At 43.8% G+C, this 17790-nt stretch overlaps 1 protein-coding gene across 1 annotated transcript in view; it reads left to right on the top strand.

Annotated features, from left to right (window-relative positions):
• Positions 1-9653: 9653 nt before the first annotated feature.
• Positions 9654-17790, top strand: part of LOC311143089 (microtubule-associated protein 6 homolog) — a gene marked incomplete at both ends in the record, with an annotated part of 47173 nt that continues 39036 nt past the window's right edge. The window contains one exon of the mRNA XM_084178895.1: positions 9654-10381. Within this exon, the coding sequence (XP_084035021.1) occupies positions 9654-10381 (728 nt within the window). The remainder of the gene's footprint in view (positions 10382-17790) is intronic.

The following is a 17790-nucleotide window of genomic DNA, read 5'->3' as shown; positions in this document are numbered from 1 at the left end:
CTGGAGCCAGTGGGTTTGGCGACGAATATGTAGTGAGGACCAGCCAACAAGAGCGTACAGGTCACAGTGGTGGGTAGTATATGGGGCTTAGGTGACAAAACGGATGGCACTGTGATAGACTACATCCAATTTGCTGAGTAGAGTGTTGGAGGCTATTTTGTAAATGACATCGCCGAAGTCAAGGATCAGTAGGATAGTCAGTTTTACGAGGGCATGTTTGGCCGCATGAGTGAAGGAGGCTTTGTTGCGAAATAGGAAGCCGATTCTAGATTTAACTTTGGATTGGAGATTCTTAATGTGAGTCTGGAAGGAGAGTTTACAGTCTAACCAGACACCTAGGTATTTGTAGTTGTCCACATACTCTAGGTCAGACCCGTCGAGAGTAGTGATTCTAGTCGGGTGGGCGGGTGCCAGCAGCGTTCGATTGAAGAGCATGCATTTAGTTTTACTAGTGTTTAAGAGCAGTTGGAGGCTACTGAAGGAGTGTTGTATGGCATTGAAGCTTGTTTGGAGGTTCGTTAACACAGTGTCCAATGAAGGGCCAGATGTATACAAAATGGTGTCGTCTGCGTAGAGGTGGATCTGAGAGTCACCAGCAGCAAGAGCGACATCATTGATATACACAGAGAAAAGAGTCGGCCCAAGAATTAAACCCTGTGGCACTCCCATAGAGACTGCCATAGGTCCAGACAACAGGCCGTCCGATTTGACACATTGAACTCTATCTGAAAAGTAGTTGGTGAACCAGGCGAGGCAGTCATTTGAGAAACCAAGGCTATTTAGTCTGCCAATAAAAATGCGGTGGTTGACAGAGTCAAAAGCCTTGGCCAGGTCGATGAAGACGGCTGCACAGTACTGTCTATTATCGATCGCGGTTATAATATCGTTTAGGACCTTGAGCGTGGCTGAGGTGCACCCATGACCAGCTCGGAAACCGGATTGCATAGCAGAGAAGGTACGGTGGGATTCGAAATGGTCGGTGATCTGTTTGTTAACTTGGCTTTCAAAAACGTTCGAAAGGCAGGGCAGGATGGATATAGGTCTGTAACAGTTTGGATCAAGAGTGTCACCCCCTTTGAAGAGGGGGATGACCGCGGCAGCTTTCCAATCTCTGGGGATCTCAGACAATACGAAAGAGAGGTTGAACAGGCTAGTAATAGGGGTTGCGACAATTTCGGTGGCTAGTTTTAGAAAGAAAGGATCCAGATTGTCTAGCCCAGTTGATTTGTAGGGGTCCAGATTTTGCAGCTCTTTCAGAACATCAGCTGTCTGAATTTGTGTGAAGGAGAAGCGGGGGGGGCATGGGCAAGTTGCAGCGGAGGGTGCAGAGCTGGTGGCCGGGGTAGTGGTAGCCAGGTGGAAAGCATGGCCAGCCGTAGCAAAATGCTTGTTGAAATGCTCGATTATTGTAGATTTAACGGTGGTGATAGTGTTTCCTAGCCTCAGTGCAGTGGGCAGCTGGGAGGAGGTGCTCTTATTCTCCATGGACTTTACAGTGTCCCAAAACTTTTTGGAGTTAGTGCTACAGGATGCACATTTCTGTTTGAAAAAGTTAGCCTTTGCTTTCCTAACTGCTTGTGTATATTGGTTCCTAACTTCCCTGAAAAGTTGCATATCGCGGGGCTATTTGATGCTAATGCAGTACGCCACAGGATGTTTTTGTGCTGGTCAAGAGCAGTCAAGTCTGAGGAGAACCAGGGGCTATATCTGTTCTTAGTTCTGTATTTTTTGAATGGGGCATGTTTATTTAATTTAGTTAAGATTGAGAGGAAATTACTTTTAAAAGAACACCCAGGCATCCTCTACTGACGGAATGAGATCGATATCCATCCAGGATACCTGGGCCATGTCAATTAGAAAGGCCTGCTCGCTAAAGTGTTTTAGGGAGCGTTTGACAGTGATGAGGGGTGGTCGTTTGACCGCGGACCCGTTACGGACGCAGGCAATAAGGCAGTGATCGCTGAGATCCTGGTTGAAGACAGCGGAGATGTATTTAGAGGGTAAGTTAGTCAGGATGATATCTATGAGGGTACCCATGTTTACGGATTTAGGGTTGTACCTGGTAGGTTCGTTGATAATTTGTGTGAGATTGAGGGCATCTAGTTTGGATTGTAGGATGGCCGGGGTGTTAAGCATATCCCAATTTAGGTCACCAAGCAGTACAAACTCTGAGGATAAATGGGGGGCAATCAATTCACATATGGTGTCCAGGGCACAGCTGTGGGGCTGAGGTGGGTCTGTAGCAAGCGGCAACAGTGAGAGACTTATTTCTGGAAAGGTGGATTTTTAGAAGTAGAAGCTCAAACTGTTTGGGCACAGACTTGGATAGTATGCCCAGCTGCCACACTGATCCTCAACACGGGGGCCCCTCAGGGGTGCGTGCTCAGTCCCCTCCTGTACTCTCTGTTCACCCATGACTGCATGGCCAGGCACGACTCCAACACCATCATTAAGTTTGCCGACGACACAACAGTGGTAGGCCTGATCACCGACAACGATGAGACAGCCTATAGGGAGGAGGTCAGAGATCTGGCCGTGTGGTGCCAGGACAACAACCTCTCCCTCAACGTGACCAAGACAAAGGAGTTGATTGTGGACTACAGGAAGAAAAATAGGACTGAGCACGCCCCCATTCTCATCGACGGGGCTGTAGTGGAACAGGTTGAGAGCTTCAAGTTCCTTGGTGTCCACATCACCAACGAACTATCATGGTCCAAACACACCAAGACAGTCGTGAAGAGGGCACGACAAAGCCTATTCCCCCTCAGGAGACTAAAAAGATTTGGCATGGGTCCTCAGATCCTCAAAAAATTATACAGCTGCACCATCGAGAGCATCCTGACTGGTTGCATCACCGCCTGGTATGGCAACTGCTTGGCCTCCGACCGCAAGGCACTACAGAGGGTAGTGCGTACGGCCCAGTACATCACTGGGGCAAAGCTTCCTACCATCCAGGACCTCTATACCAGGCGGTGTCAGAGGAAGGCCCTCAAAATTGTCAAAGACTCCAGCCACCCTAGTCATAGACTGTTCTCTCTGCTACCGCACGGCAAGCGGTACCGGAGTGCCAAGTCTAGGTCCAAAAGACTTCTCAACAGCTTCTACCCCCAAGCCATAAGACTCCTGAACAGCTAATCATGGCTACCCGGACTATTTGCACTGCCCCCCCACCCCATCCTTTTTACGCTGCTGCTACTCTGTTAAGTATTTATGCATAGTCACTTTAACTCTACCCACATGTACATATTACCTCAACTACCTCAACTAGCCAGTGCCCCCGCACATTGACTCTGCAACGGTACCCCCCTGTATATATAGCGTCCCTACTGTCACTTTATTTTACTTCTGCTCTTTTTTTTCTCAACACTTTTTTTGTTGTTGTTTTATTCTTACTTTTTTTTTGTTTAAAATAAATGCACTGTTGGTTAAGGGCTGTAAGTAAGCATTTCACTGTAATGTCTGCACCTGTTGTATTCGGCGCATGTGACCAATACAATTTGATTTGATTTGATTTGATTTGATATGATAGAGCTCTGCAGGCTCTCTCTACAGTAGATTGCAACTCCGCCCCCTTTGGCAGTTCTATCTAGACGGGAAATGTTGTAGTTGGGGATTGAAATTACAGAATTTTTGGTGGCCTTCCTAAGCCAGGATTCAGACACTGCTAGAACATCAGGGTTGGCGGAGTGTGCTAACGCAGTTTTATTTAAAGTGATTGATAACTTATCCTGTAAATACCATTCTTTAGTTGTATGTTCTCACAAGAAATTTTAATAATTGAATGCAATCTGAATTCCTGAAAGTGAAAATTGAAGCATTGGACAATAATTTATTTACTTTTATTTAACCACAGAAAAAACACATTGAGACCTAGGTCTCATTTGCAAATGTGCCCTGGGAACAATACAGAAAATAAAATTATACTCAATTTAAAACACAAAATTAAATAAATAGCAAATATTATATACACAATAAACAAACAAAACAAACACATTTATAAATATAAAAATCCCTAGCCTTTCTCCTAAACTGACTCAGAGACAACACATCCAAATTAAACATTACTTGGAGATTATTTCACATGATAGGGGCCTGGTAGGAAAAGGCAGATTTACCCAACTCTGTGAAAACACGTGGAGTCTCCAGTATTAACCAACCCTGTGACCTAGTGTTGTAATCAGAGTTTCTATATTTCAACAATGATGTTAAGTAAATTGGTAGTTTATTGAGTAAGGCTTTATAAACAAAAACAGATTAATTAAGTGATCTATGTGTTTTTAGCGAGGTCCAACCAACTTTATGATAAAGGATGCAGTGGTGAGTGTCAAAATTGTCAGATGTTATAAAATGAAGTGTGCTATGATAAATTGTGTCCAAGGGCTTCAAAACACTGGTAGCTGCATTCATGTATATAATACCGCCATAATCTATAACAGGACTAAATGTAGACTGAATTATCTGTTTTCTACTATTTAATGAAAGGCAAGCCCTATTCCTATGAAAGGCAAGCCCAACTTAATTCTTAATTTCTTGACTAACTCGTCAACATGCTTTTTAAAAGATAGCTTTTCGTCAATCCAGATGCCCAGATATTTATAAGCGGGGACACGATCAATGGGGCACCATCTTACGTACTTATGCATAAATCATCAGTTACATTATTACATGTACTTGGTTTTACCAGCATTTAGTACCAACTTCAGGTCAACCAAGGCTTTCTGCAAGGTAGTAAATCAAATCAAATCACATTTTATTGGCCACATGCGCCGAATACAACAGGTGCAGACATTACAGTGAAATGCTTACTTACAGCCCTTAACCAACAGTGCATTTATTTTTAATAAAAAAGTAAAATAAAACAACAACAAAAAAGTGTTGAGAAAAAAAGAGCAGAAGTCAAATAAAATATCAGTAGGGAGGCTATATATACAGGGGGGTACCGGTGCAGAGTCAATGTGCGGGGGCACCGGCTAATTGAGGTAGTTGAAGTAATATGTACATGTGGGTAGAGTTAAAGTGACTATGCATAAATAATTAACAGAGTAGCAGCAGCGTAAAAAGATGGAGTGGGGGTGGGGGGTAGTGCAAATAGTCCGGGTAGCCATGATTAGCTGTTCAGGAGTCTTATGGCTTGGGGGTAGAAGCTGTTGAGAAGTCTTTTGGACCTAGACTTGGCACTCCGGTACCGCTTGCTGTGCGGTAGCAGAGAGAACAGTCTATGACTAGGGTGGCTGGAGTCTTTGACAATTTTGAGGGCCTTCCTCTGACACCGCCTGGTATAGAGGTCCTGGATGGCAGGAAGCTTGGCCCCAGTGATGTACTGGGCCATACGCACTACCCTCTGTAGTGCCTTGCGGTCGGAGGCCAAGCAGTTGCCATACCAGGCGGTGATGCAACCAGTCAGAATGCTCTCGATGGTGCAGCTGTAGAATTCTTTGAGGATCTGAGGACCCATGCCAAATCTTTTCAGTCTCCTGAGGGGGAATAGGCTTTGTCGTGCCCTCTTCACGACTGTCTTGGTGTGTTTGGACCATGATAGTTCATTGGTGATGTGGACACCAAGGAACTTGAAGCTCTCAACCTGTTCCACTACAGCACCGTCAATGAAGAGTGAGAATGGGGGTGTGCTCAGTCCTCTTTTTTTCCCTGTAGTCCACAATCATCTCCTTTGTCTTGGTCACGTTGAGGGAGAGGTTGTTATCCTGGCACCACACGGCCAGGTCTCTGACCTCCTCTCTATAGGCTGTCTCATCATTGTCGGTGATCAGGCCTACCACTGTTGTGTCATCGGCAAAATTAATGATGGTGTTGGAGTCGTGCCTGGCCATGCAGTCATGGGTGAACAGGGAGTACAGGACGCACCCCTGAGGGGCCCTCATGTTGAGGATCAGTGTGGCAGATGTGTTGTTACCTACCCTTACCACCTGGGGGTGGCCCGTCAGGAAGTCCAGGATCCAGTTGCAGAGGGAGGTGTTTAGTCCCAGGATCCTTAGCTTAGTGATGAGCTTTAAGGGCACTATGGTGTTGAATGCTGAGCTGTAGTCAATGAATAGCATTCTCACGTAGGTGTTCCTCTTGTCCAGGTGGGAAAGGGCAGTGTGGAGTGCAATAGAGATTGCATCATCTGTGGATCTGTTGCGGCGGTATGCAAATTGGAGTGGGTCTAGGGTTTCTGGGATAATGGTGTTGATGTGAGCCATGACCAGCCTTTCAAAGCACTTCATGGCTACAGACGTGAGTGCTACGGGTCGGTAGTCATTTAGGAAGGTTATCTTAGTGTCTTTGGGCACGGGGACTATGGTGGTCTGCTTGAAACATGTTGGTATTACAGACTCAGTCAGGGACATGTTGAAAATGTCAGTGAAGACACTTGCCAGTTGGTCAGCACATGCTCGGAGTACACGTCCTGGTAATCCGTCTGGCCCTGCGGCCTTGTGAATGTTGACCTGCTTAAAAGTCTTACTCACATCGGCTACGGAGAGCGTGATCACATAGTCATCCGGAACAGCTGGTGCTCTCATGCATGCTTCAGTGTTGCTTGCCTCGAAGCGAGCATAGAAGTGGTTTAGCTCGTCTGGAAGTCTTGTGTCATTGGGCAGCTTGTGGCTGTGCTTCCCTTTGTGGTCCTCTGTAGCTCAATTGGTAGAGCATGGCGCTTGTAACGCCAGGGTAGTGGGTTCGATCCCCGGGACCACCCATACGTAAAAATTTATGCACACATGACTGTAAGTCGCTTTGGATAAAAATGTCTGCTAAATGGCATATTATTATTATAATAGTTTTCAAGCCCTGCCACATCCGACGAGCGTCAGAGCCGGTGTAGTACGATTCAATCTTAGTCCTGTATTGACTCTTTGCCTGTTTGATGGTTCGTCGGAGGGCATAGCGGGTTAGAGTCCCGCTCCTTGAAAGCGGCAGCTCTACCCTTTAGCTCAGTGCGGATGTTTCCTGTAATCCATGGCTTCTGGTTGGGGTATGTACGTACGGTCACTGTGGGGACGACATCATCGATGCACTTATTGATGAAGCCAGTGACTGATGTGGTGTACTCCTCAATGCTATCTGAAGAATCCCGGAACATGTTCCAGTCAGTGCTAGCAAAACAGTCCTGTAGCTTAGCATCTGCGTCATCTGACCACTTTTTTATTAACCAAGTCACTGGTACTTCCTGCTTTAGTTTTTGCTTATAAGCAGGAATCAGGAGGATAGAATTACGGTCAGATTTGCCAAATGGAGGGCGAGGGAGAGCTTTGTATGAGTCTCTGTGTGTGGAGTAAAGGTGGTGTAGAGTTTTTTTTCCTCTGGTTGCACATTTAACATGCTGGTAGAAATTAGGTAGAACGGATTTAAGTTTCCCTGCATTAAAGTCCCTGGCCACTAGGAGCGCTGCCTCTGGATGAGCGTTTTCCTGTTCACTTATGGCCTTATACAGCTCATTCAGTGCAATCTTAATGCCAGCATTGGTTTGTGGTGGTAAATAGACAGCTATGAAAAATATAGATGAAAACTCTCTTAGTAAATAGTGTGGTCTACAGTTTATCATAAGATACTCTACCTCAGGCGAGCAAAACCTCGAGACTTTCTTAGTATTTGATTTTGTGCACCAGCTGTTGTTTACAAATATACACAGACCGCCACCCCTTGTCTTACCGGAGTCAGCCGTTCTATCCTGCCGATGTAGCGTATAGCCCGCTAGCTGTATGTTGTCCATGTCGTCGTTCAGCCACGACTCGATGAAACATAAGATATTACAGTTTTTAATGTCCCGTTGGTAGGATAACCGTAATCTTAGGTCATCCAATTTATTCTCAAATGATTGAAGATTGGCTAATAGGATTGATGGGAGAGGCAGTTTACTCGCTCGCCGTCGGATCCTTACAAGGCACCCCGACCTACGTCCACGATATCTCAGTCTCTTTCTCATGCGAATGACGGGGATTTGGGCCTTGTCGGGTGTCTGTAGGATATCCTTCACGGCCGCTTCGTTGAAGAAAAAATCTTTGTCCAATACGAGGTGAGTATTCGCTGTCCTGATATCCAGAAGCTCTTTTTGGTTATAAGAGACGATGGCAGAAACATTATGTACTAAATAAATTACAAATAACGCGGAAAAACACCCATAATAGTACAATTGGTTAGAGGACTGCAAAACGGCAGCCATATTCTCCGGCGCCATTCTTAGTAAAAGCAGATTGAAGAGTCAACAGAGCCTGAGCTGTCGTAGGGGCAGTAGCGTATACAACAGTGTCATCTGCGTACAGATGAAAGTTACAGTTTTGTACAGATAGACCAATGCTGTTAATATAAATAGTGAAAAGAACTGGACCAAGAATCGAACCCTGTGGGACACCTTTTGTTATGTCTAGAAATCCTGATTTGACGCCAACAGTAAGTACACACTGTGTTCGGTCTTTTAAATAATTCTCAAACCAGCTACAAGCAGCCTGATCTAAGCCAATCATAGAGAGTTTCTGAACAAGTAACGTGTGATCCACAGTATCGAATGCCTTGGACAGGTCAATAAAGAGGGCAGTACAGTGTTTCTTCGTATCTAAACAATTTATGACATTTAAAACCATAGAAGTAGCAGAGATGGTACTATGACCTGGTCTGAACCCTGACTGTTTTACATTCAGAAAATATGTAGCAGTTAAAAGGGATCTAAGCAGAGTATTAATCATTGATTCCAGGATTGTTGCTAGGCAATGAATGAATGATCTTGTAGCTTTACCTTAAAAATAACATGTTTTATGCATCTATAATTTCAGTAATAACAGTGACAAATAATACAGAATTAGTCATTAGTGTTTCCCATCATTCACATGCAAATGTTTTCAGATGCTCAGCGTGGCGCTACTCTTGATTGTGTATAATGAGTAGGCATTGTCTACTTCAGAGCAGAAATCACTATCTGTCCTCTGTTGTTAAACAGAGGTAAGACCCCTGATCACAAAGCCAACTTATCTCCTATCTCTTACTCCAAAGCCTCCATACAATGACACATACACAAATGAAATATTTCTGCATTTCTGCTCTAAAGTTTTCTCCATCCAATTGCAGTATGGGCCACTGTTCAGTTTATTCCCGCTTTGATATGCTATAAAGCAAACCATCAACCTATCATGTTTAATTAATTACTAGCAATACATAAACACGGGATGGTGTAGAAGTATGGCGACATAAAACTACAATGGAAAGGTTTGAAGCGTCAAAACCTCTCTCCTCCCACTGCAGACATTGCATGATGATGACGATGCCAGGTGATATTTCTCTGCGCCAATTCTGAACATCATCTCATTGGGGGATGCTGAGCACGCAGGCGGGGCGGATCTTCCTTGCAGTGCCCTATCATAGTGTAATGTGCATGATGGGACAGAACGAGCAGGAGCTGAGAGCAGCGCAAAAGGAAAACATCCGAGAAAGAGGAGGTTGTAATAACGCTAATTAACCATCCAATCTCTGTAATCGTAATATTTGCATCATGGATGTATCATTCCTCTATTTTCGCTAAATATCGTATCTTGCACCATTCAACAACTCGGACATTTTGTTCCTCATTTTGTTCCTATAGCAGAACACTGGTGCCCATCAAGAGCCTAGGAGAGACAGAGAGCCATTGTATCGCGCGCAGGAACTGAGCTAAAGCCGACATCATGGCGTGGCCCTGCATCACCAGGGCGTGCTGTATGGCCCGCTTCTGGAACCAGCTGGACAAGGGGGACATTTCGGTGCCATTGGTTTTCACCAGGTATGATGTATCGGAGATGCAGCATCTTCAGCTGCAGCACCAACAAAAACAGCCGCATCACCAGGCACGGGCGAGCGCGGTCACCATAGAAACTCAACCCGCTCACGGGGACAAGGCGGTAGCGGCTTGTGGGAACCCTGCAACGGGCACCGCTCTGTCTGAGGAGCGCGCGTGTGGTTCTGTAATGCGCCAAGACTTTAAGCACTGGAAAGTGCGCCCTGAGCCAAGCTGTAAACCTAAGAATGAATATCACACTCCCGAGACCCCTTTTAACAACAAGACACAATATCAGAAGGATTTCAAGCCATGGCCCATTCCGAAAAGGGACGACCATCCTTGGATTGACAGGCCCAATCCCTCCATCGGCGATGACTGTGTCCAGGATAGGTCCAAACACTACCATGCACACGCGGAGGTTGACAGTGGGGTGGAGAAAAGCGAAATTGCTGACAAAGTGCAAGAGAAAGAAATGATGGGAGGGAGTAAAAATAAGCAAAATGTAGAGAAGGATGGTGAAAAGAAAGTTAGCGTCAAAGTGGAGCGAGAAGACGCGGCAGGGGCCAGAGGCAGGGCGGCGCTAGATGCGCTAAACAGGCAGTTAAAACAGGAAGTTACAATTGGCAGCTCATACAAGTAAGTTCTAAATTGTCTTGACACAGAACCACACATTGTACCATGCAGTGGTGGAAAAAGTACCCAATTGTCATACTTGAGTAAAAGTAAAGATACCTTAATTGAAAATGACTCAAGTAAAAGAGAAAGTCACCCAGTAAAATACTACTTGAATAAAAGTCTAAAAGAATTTGGTTTTAAATATACTTAATTATCTAAAGTAAATGTTATTGCTAAAATATACTTAGTATCAAAAGTGAAAGTATAAACCATTTCACATTCCTTATATTAAGCAAACCAGATGGCACAATATAAATAGTAAAGTACAGATACTCCAAAAAACTACTTAAGTAGTACTTTAAAGTATTTTTACTTAAGTACTTTACACCACTGGTATCATGTCACTGTGGAGGTTTGATGCGTGTACACACTTAGTGAGATCAACTTTAAGATGAGGCGGCACTAGGTTCCACTCTCAATGTTCAAAGTACACCAGAGAGCATAATTTAGCTGCAGAGGATCAATAGTTAAAAAAATAACTGTGGATTATGTTTTATCACAAGCACATACAGGTAGGCCTAACTGCCAAAATAAAGAAAACACCAACATAAAGTGTCTTAAAAGGGTGTTGGGCCACCAAGCTGCCAGAACAGCTTCAATGTGCCTTGTCATAGATTCTACAAGTGGACCTAAACCATGCCAGGAAAATTCACCCCACACCATAACATATACTTTGTACCCCTCATTTACTCAAGTGTTTCCTTTATTTTGGCAGTTACCGGTATGCCTATGTGCACCAAATGCGTTGTGGCCAGAGACATATAATCCATAGAAGGGTTTTGGAACCTCTTACCCTGTCAATTTGACTGTTAATGGGTACACTAGCAATGGCTGCCAGTCCTGACTTGAATGGGAACAGCCATCTATGGATTATATTTATTTAGTTGGTTGCGGCTGTTAGTCTGCCTTTTGCAAATTTCAAAATACAATCGTGGGAAAAACGTACAGTTTGGAAAGCAAATGCCTACTGCTGAAAACAGAAGACTAATCTCTCTGTAGAACCAATAGAGAAATACATTCTCAAGAACTCCCAATTTTGAGTGAACAGCAGCAGCACTGTTTTTCAAAGTAGCTTATCTTGAGATAAGCTATTGCAATGACGAGCGCATCAGCCATCACCGGTGAGTAGCCTATGGCTTCATCTTCATCATTTGGTGAGTCAGTGTGCCACTGGAAAGTGTATTTATTGTAGTAGCCTATAATATATATATATGACATGACAACGATGTAGGCTGTGTGTATTAGTTAGCGGTCATGATATGAAGGTTTGGCTTGGAAAGGTTTTTCCGCCTGGTCACAGATAGCTGATGTGTTGTGCACTGAAGTCCACAAGTGAAGGGAAAAAGTGAGAGGAGAGCACGTAGATAGTTGCGAGAAGGAATTATATATACAACTTTATATATACAACTAGCAAAGTGATCATGCTGTTTTTATGTGACTGCTATGTAAGTGAACTGTTTGCGTGTGATCAGGGGTGTATTCATTCCGCCGATTCTGTTGAGAAACGTTTCTTAAAACGGAAGCAAAAGGAACAAAACGGGGATAAACATACCTGAATTTGTCCAATAGAATCTCTCATTTGCAAATGTTGGACTAATGATTACACCCTAGATCAGCTAGATGCAGGCAAGAGTGTGCAAGGCGGTATTGAATTGGTCACTGTCAGTCACCTTGATTACTCAAAATGTTCTCTACCTGAGCACCTACATTGTACATTTTCATTCATAGGCTAGGTTGTAGCAACCTCATGATGGGTTATGGAAAATGTGAGTATCATGTAGTAGCCTAAACCTATCAATGTTACATTGAACTATGCTCTAATAGAAATAAGGCCATGCTCATTAAAAAAATTATCATCCTCCCTCATTTTAAACGGCAATGACCGCCACTGATATATATGTATATACAGTGAGGGTAAAAAGTATTTGATCCCCTGCTGATTTTGTACGTTTGCCCACTGACAAAGAAATGATCAGTCTATACTTTTAATGGTAGGTTTATTTGAACAGTGAGAGACAGAATAACAACAAAAAAATGCTGAAAAATGCATGTCAAAAATGTTATAAATTGATTTGCATTTTAAAATGAGGGAAATAAGTATTTGACCCCTCTACAAAACACGACTTAGTACTTGGTGGCAAAACCCTTGTTGGCAATCACAGAGGTCAGACGTTTCTTGTAGTTGGCCACCAGGTTTGCACACATCTCAGGAGGGATTTTGTCCCACTCCTCTTTGCAGATCTTCTCCAAGTCATTAAGGTTTCAAGGCTGACGTTTGGCAACTCGAACCTTCAGCTCCCTCCACAGATTTCCTATGGGATTAAGGTCTGGAGACTAGCTAGGCCACTCCAGGACCTTAATGTTCTTCTTCTTGAGCCACTCCTTTGTTGCCTTGGCCGTCTGTTTTGGGTCATTGTCATGCTGGAATACCCATCCACGACCCATTTTCAATGCCCTGGCTGAGGGAAGGAGGTTCTCACCCAAGATTTGACGGTACATGGCCCCGTCCATCGTCTCTTTGATGCGGTGAAGTTGTCCTGTCCCGTTAGCAGAAAAACACCCCCAAAGCATAATGTTTCCACCTCCATGTTTGACGGTGGGGATGGTGTTCTTTGGGGTCATAGGCAGCATTCCTCCTCCTCCAAACACGGCGAGTTGAGTTGATGCCAAAGAGCTCCATTTTGGTCTCATCTGACCACAACACTTTCACGCAGTTCTCCTCTGAATCATTCAGATGTTCATTGGCAAACTTCAGACGGGCAAGTATATGTGCTTTCTTGAGCAGGGGGACCTTGCGGGCGCTGCAGGATTTCAGTCCTTCACGGCGTAGTGTGTTACCAATTGTTTTTTTGGTGACTATGGTCCCAGCTGCCTTGAGATCATTGACAAGATCCTCCCGTGTAGTTCTGGGCTGATTCCTCACCGTTCTCATGATCATTGCAACTCCACGAGGTGAGATCTTGCATGGAGCCCCAGGCCGAGGGAGATTGACAGTTATTTTGTGTTTCTTCCATTTGCGAATAATCGCACCAACTGTTGTCACCTTCTCACCAAGCTGCTTGGCGATGGTCTTGTAGCCCATTCCAGCCTTGTGTAGGTCTACAATCTTGTCCCTGACATCCTTGGAGAGCTCTTTGGTCTTGGCCATGGTGGAGAGTTTGGAATCTGATTGATTGATTGCTTCTGTGGACAGGTGTCTTTTATACAGGTAACAAGCTGAGATTAGGAGCACTCCCTTTAAGAGTGTGCTCCTAATCTCAGCTCGTTACCTGTATAAAAGACACCTGGGAGCCAGAAATCTTTCTGATTGAGAGGGGGTCAAATACTTATTTCCCTCATTAAAATGCAAATCAATTTATAACATTTTTGACATGCGTTTTTCTGGATTTTTTTGTTGTTATTCTGTCTCTCACTGTTCAAATAAACCTACCATTAAAATTATAGACTGATCATTTATTTGTCAGTGGTCAAACGTACAAAATCAGCAGGGGATCAAATACTTTTTTCCCTCACTCATTCTTAGAATATTGGACAATCTGTGTGTCGCTTTATTGGCCTGGGCTATTGTTTGAATTCAAGACCAGATCGTTTTTATTCATCTCAGTTTGTCAGAGGAGCCACTCTTTTTGGTCTTTTTTGTGGTATAAAAAAATATTATGCTAATGTCTTCTGTCATGTAAATGATGTAGAATTGCATGAAATGCGTTTATAAAAGTTATGTTTTTTTCCTGACCCTGCTGAAAAATGTTCCCCATGTGTGAAAATCCTAAAAACGCCACTGCTCAACTGTAGTCTATACCACATCATAAATATTATTATGGCTTTATTATAAAATGTTTTTTCTTCAACAGTAGAATTACCACACTCCGAATTGCGTCTTTGTGCACGGATTTGTTTACAAAAAAACAAAACAAAAAAAGCCCTGGTGCCGTTGATTTCTTCATCCGGCCCTGTGAGTAGGGAGTAGTAAGAAGGTAGTTGTATATTGATGAGAGAAGTAAGTAAAATATTATTGATATAGGCTATCATTCAGTATCATCAGACATCAAATATATTCTTACCAAGGAATTCTAACCACTGTTTTCTATTCAAAACTTTGAATCATGTGCCTCAATAAAGTACCATGGATATAACAGCATTGAGCACAGAAATAATGTAACCCTTATACATGTTCAATATAAAAAATGTGTGCTGATGTAGAATGTTAAACTAAATGTCTCTCTGTCCCAGTGTTATGCCCTGTGCATGAGTAATGATGGAGACCTGCCATGTCTCTGTCTGGCTCAGTGAGCCGAGCACTAAGGAGGTCCGTGCCAGAGACATGCCGTTTACACAGACACAGCTTGGGGCAGCAGCAGTCTGTTTTGGGGGGGTTTATTCATAGTTATGCTCTGTGAACAAAGTAAATTGTTTAGTAATTTGCCACATCCCATTAGAGTTCTTTACGGAGTAGTTGCCACGGAGTGAGTGCCACAGAGAATTTGAGTGTTTGAATAACGACTTGAGGGTGTTTTGCCTTTGTTGTTTCAGATGCATCAGTACCACTGTTATTGCTTGTCTGTTTTCAGTCCTCTCTGCAACATCACAATTCAGAAAAAGTACAGTCCCATGACTAACAGATCATACTCCATTTTTGTTATGTCCAAGCCTTACTGCCAAACACAGTACCTCTGGTCTGGTAAATATATTATTTTTTAAATCACCCAGTGACATGACAAAAAAAATTGTCAGACACAGCTGTGAATTATATTAGAATACTTCCTTAATGAAGTTACTAACGAAGCATACATGACTAATCCTTAGGGCTGAGAATAGACTCTCTGAACATCACCTGACAGGAGGAGGTGGTGTGAGAGGAGAGCATCAAGTCTGGCAGCTGGTCATAGTGGTGCAGTCCACTGCTGTGGTGCTGTGTCCGTATTGTTCTGCAGCCAGTGGGGACCAGCCCAGGGCAGAGAGAGACCTCAGTCCTCCTCACATGGCATGAAATGGCTGCACTGTGACAAGCAGGATCCCTGAGATAGAAAGAAGCAGGTCAGCTATGGGTTCATCTATGACACACACACTGTTGTGGACCTTGCCGTTGGGGACCAGGCTCCTTTGGATGTGGGTGTCTGAGGAGTGACAGACAGACATCCCAATCTGACTGTGCTGAAGGTGAACTGCTCAAAGCGGCTTCATTCAGCCTGCTTTCATGTGATGCTAAAGCCTCTGGTCTGTCTCTAATTTGTGTATGATGAAACCTTGTCACTGAATGCCTGCATGGTTGGAGAGTGAAGTGTTATTCATAAGAATGAAGGATGTGAATGAGATTTGCAGTATGGTGGGTTCTCCCAATTCAGCCATTTAACAAAAATTAGCTTCAGTTAATGCAATTCTCCTCCTGGACCTACGTGCAATATATAAATGAAGCCTATTCAGAAAAACTGGATTTTTATCCAAGCTCTCCTAGAAATAGGATATGAAGCTTCTTGACAGATGGAACCTGACTGGATAGCTGGACCACATCATTATTTGTGTTCAGCCAGTAGACCACTTCTCCAAAACAGCGGAAAATGACTGTCTCTCAGAGGAGATTGTTTAAGGCACCGTAAAGTACGTAGAACTGCCCTCACAGTACAAAAACAAAAGTACTGAAGCTGAACCAAGAGCTATGCCTGGACTGCAGTGGTCCTTTTAAAATCTAGGCAATCTGAAATGATTCTGTGCAGCCTGCATGTCCCAACAATGCACCACAAAGATGCACAGCTTCTTTATCAATCGAATAGGAAAACATGAAGTAGCATTTATGATGAATGCCTTGTTTCAGTCATTCCTCACCTTATTCTTTTGATTTCATAATAACGTGAGTGCATGACATGTTGGACTGTGGATGGTGTGGACTGTGACAGATGTGATCAAGGACCTCTCTGTCTCCATCAAAGCCTCTACCACTATTGTGTAGACTTCAATGACTTGTATTAGCTGTGTGATGGAGAGTCTCTGAATAGAGCCTTGCACGGGCATGAATTTTAAGCCCGAGCCCTACCCATTCCCGCGACATTCAGGCCCTACCCTACCCAGGCCCGATTGCTTCTGACAAATTTAAAGCCTGGCCGTGCCCGAAACCCGAAATCAGAAAATAACTTCCTCTATTAGTAAATCCATTAGCTGCTCCTATCTATCTGTCACTCACTCCCTGCGCGCAGGCAGTTCGCTCTGCATGCACTCGGTGAGTATCCATAACAACGGCTCCACTTGACTTGGGCTGCTCTGCTCAATGACTAGACATGAGAGAGCAGTGAACTGTTAGCTACTTTACGTCACTCTAAACTCTGACAAAACTCAAGGAACATTATTGCATTATTTTCTTATATTTGACAAGGTTGAAACACTTCCGACACCATGTTATGATCTTAGTCAGATATGACTGTACTGTGCAGCAGAGCACAAGCAATGGCTCAGCTTCAAAATGTTATTGATCAATTTAGTGATACCCGAGCCCTACCCGTACCCTAGTTATTGATGTATTGTCGGGCTCGGGTCGGGTAGCAGAGCTCTATCCCTGAGCTCTATTCTCTGACTAGGGTTCCTGCTGCCACTTCAGGCAGAGCAGAGGTTAAGATCCCTCAGCTCAGCTGCCTCCCTGCTTTGTGCCATGTTTACGCTTTGAATGTCACTTTCACATGAGAATAACATGAGAATACCCGTAGGGTCAAGCCTCACCTGCTGTTATTAGGCATTGTTTACTCCACTAAGCTATCATTATCATCCACACCGACCACCAGCCGTTTCCTGATGGTGAAATCAGACCAAGGTGATGAACACAATGAGCCAGAGCACAGACAGCTCTTCTCTTCATCTCATTAAGTAGGTTTATTTTCCATTGTTGAAATCTAAATTAGAAAACAAATCAAACGTTTCAATTTCAGAGCCAATTACTTGTTCATCCTCTATTGCATAATGTGTAATAAGCTCATGCCATGTGGATGATGAATAGGTAGCAGGTTGCACTGCTTTAAGAAAGAGAGGTAGTTGAGTTTGGTTACTTCAGCCCAGAGCGAGAGAGGGAGGGCATTATATGTTTTTTCAGATGGTCTCAGGTTGCATCACAGCACATTTTCATGCCAGCAGAATGTGGAATCTGATCTTTGCTGCTAAATCCAACATTGATTCATGTATTTCAGTCATTTATTAATTTATACTGGAATTTCATTTTCTTTAATGCCGTTGACTCATTCGATACCCAAATTACTCTCATCACGGTTAGATGGACAGCTGTCTAGTCATTCACTGGCCATAGGGACCTCTGCTCTGCACACTGCCAACCAGGCCAGGGTGTTCACAAATCATTGCAGATGAGTGCCTTGTTTTATCCTAAATTCACCCCT

The sequence above is a fragment of the Coregonus lavaretus genome (genome assembly GCF_964263955.1).
Source record: "Coregonus lavaretus genome assembly, chromosome: 15".
In the NCBI taxonomy this organism is placed as follows: domain Eukaryota; kingdom Metazoa; phylum Chordata; class Actinopteri; order Salmoniformes; family Salmonidae; genus Coregonus; species Coregonus lavaretus.
The sequence above is the reverse complement of the archived record's forward strand: the minus strand, read 5'-3'. Positions and strand labels throughout refer to the sequence as shown.